Source organism: Squalius cephalus, assembly GCF_949319135.1.
Source record: "Squalius cephalus genome assembly, chromosome: 4".
NCBI lineage: Eukaryota > Metazoa > Chordata > Actinopteri > Cypriniformes > Leuciscidae > Squalius > Squalius cephalus.
This window is the reverse complement of record NC_137125.1, coordinates 17773954-17776322: the sequence shown is the minus strand read 5'-3', so window position 1 is coordinate 17776322 and position 2369 is coordinate 17773954. Positions and strand designations below refer to the sequence as shown.

General features: G+C 39.0%; 1 protein-coding gene across 1 annotated transcript; it reads right to left on the bottom strand.

Moving 5' to 3' along the window:
- Positions 1–380: 380 nt before the first annotated feature.
- Positions 381–1013, bottom strand: LOC307157641 (E3 ubiquitin/ISG15 ligase TRIM25-like; the record flags this gene model as incomplete). Its single annotated transcript, XM_079869568.1, has 1 exon — positions 381–1013. Exon 1 carries the CDS (start codon positions 957–959, stop codon positions 381–383), a length of 579 nt encoding a protein of 192 aa, XP_079725694.1. The 5' UTR covers positions 960–1013.
- Positions 1014–2369: the final 1356 nt, after the last annotated feature.

The following is a 2369-nucleotide window of genomic DNA, read 5'->3' as shown; positions in this document are numbered from 1 at the left end:
CAATCACGATGCTGGATCAAGCCAATCAGAGCACACTGCGTTTTTCAACATGTTTCAGAAAGGAGGGGGCATAGAGGATCAACAATAATGTATAGTATGTGTAAAATAATGACTTTTTAAAACCTAAAACAGCCTAAACACATTGCATTAAACCAAATATATTAAACCATCATATGACCCCTTTAATAAACTACTCCATTTGGATCCTCAGCATTTGCATCTCCACACAGTACATGAACAGTACTTTTTCTATTATTTTTCCATTATTATGTAAACACACGCTAGACGAGCATCCTGTGTTTTTAACAGCAAAAACGTGTCCTGTGTGAACCTGCCCTAAATGAGATTATAATAGGACTTATAATGGGACTTATTTAAGTTCATACCTGTTTCACTGTCCTCTGTGCTGCCGCTGGTACAGTGTTGTGGTTTTTATGTTCATCCATCATACACAGCACACATATACACTTCTGATCAGTGCGGCAGAAAACTTCGAGGACTTTGTCGTGTTTTTGGCAGATCATCTCCTGCAGTCGTCCAGTGGCATCAGTCAGATTGTGTCTCTTTCCTTTAAACCAACTCTCATGTTGTTCAAGGTGATTCTGACAGTAAGAGTTCAGACACACCAGACAGGACTTGACGGCTTTGTGTTTTCTTCCAGTACAGACGTCACACTGCACATCTCCAGCTCCAGCGTAACAGTCAGCAGGAAGTTTAGTCTTCTTCAGTTTCTCCACCATTTCAGCCAGAATGGTGTTTTTAGCTAAAGCAGGTCTTGGCTTGAAGGTCTGTCTGCACTGAGGACAGCTGTAGACTCTCTTCTCATCCTCCTGATCCCAGCAGTCTGTAATACAGATCTTACAGTAACTGTGTCCACAGGAAGTGGTCACTGGATCCTTCAGGAGATCCAGACACACTGAACACATAAACTCATCCTGAGAAATTCTGGCTTCTGCCATTTTACTGCATGAATACAGAGACACAAACACAGAACAGCTCAACTACACTTCAGTATCACTGTCCCTGAACTCATGTGTTTCCTGGTTCTGTGTTTGAGTGACGTGTGTAAAACAGGCGTGTCTGTAAAGCAGTGTGACAAGGCCTCCCAGCAAACACATTTACATTGTGGCAACGTCTGTGGCACGTTGCATTTCTGATATGGCAACGTCGCTGTCTACGTGCTCGCAACATTGTAACAACATAGAATTGTAAGACGTGATAGGGCTGTAGCAACGTTGCTACGCGACATTCAGCAACTGAGAGACGACGTTCTGACAATTAATTTTTTTATGCTAGATAGGTCTATAGATATCCCCCATGTAGCATGTTATGTTTTGTGGTTAATTTTTAATTAGTCATATGTTATATAATTATATACTTTTTAAATATTGTTTATCCTTATTATTTATGGGCCTAACAGTAAATTCATTATAATCAACACCTGCAAGTGTTTTGAAGAGTAAAAATGACATAGAAATTCAACTTTTCAACTTTATTAAAACTGCATATGGTAATCAAATTGTCTTGATGTATGACTTCCAAAAGTCATACATTTGTGAGAAGAAAAACAAACAAACAAACATATTATACAGGGAGTGGACTAACTAGCATGAGCAAACATGCAAAAATCTGGCAAAGAAACTAAACGAATGAGATGACAAATCAAAGGAAAATATAAACAGGTGTGCGAGCAGTTACAAACATTTTTTTTCCTATGTGCCTTTCCAAAAAAAAAAAGAGAAAAAAAAACATTAACATGCATAGGCTACACGTCGCTGCCTGTTCAATGAGTGCTGAAATCAATTACTCATCATTAAAATCATTTTGGCTTCATACTTGTGGCATAAAGTTAAATATTTGTCATACCTGACCAGAAGATGTTCAAAAAAATGTCACATCAGATAAGGAAGTTGTAGGTTGTGTTTGAATAATTATGTATCTTATTTAGCTGAAGTAAATTAAACGCAATTCTCACGTATCCTTGCTTGATGAAGAATGAGAGACGGCCCAACGATCAGTTTAAATTCAAAAGGCTGATTTTCGCGCTTCAGGGCAGTGACGAGTACATCATTTGTCCAGTGGTTGTCCAGACACCCCAGGCACAACCTTAAGCAATGGCCCTTAACGGTGGTTTAATGTCAACATTGTGACAACGCTGTAACAACCTTCACCACGCAACGTATTTATAGCAACCTTTTGGCCATGTTGTTAAAACGTTGTTAGAAGGTTGGGTACGTTGCGCCAACGTTCTGTGTTTGCTGGGCTTATGAGCAAAACAACTGAGCGCCTGTGATGGTGGAATTTGTAGTTTTAAAGATTATCCACACATGTATCAGATTCAGTATATTTGAAGTCACAGAGAAAAATGT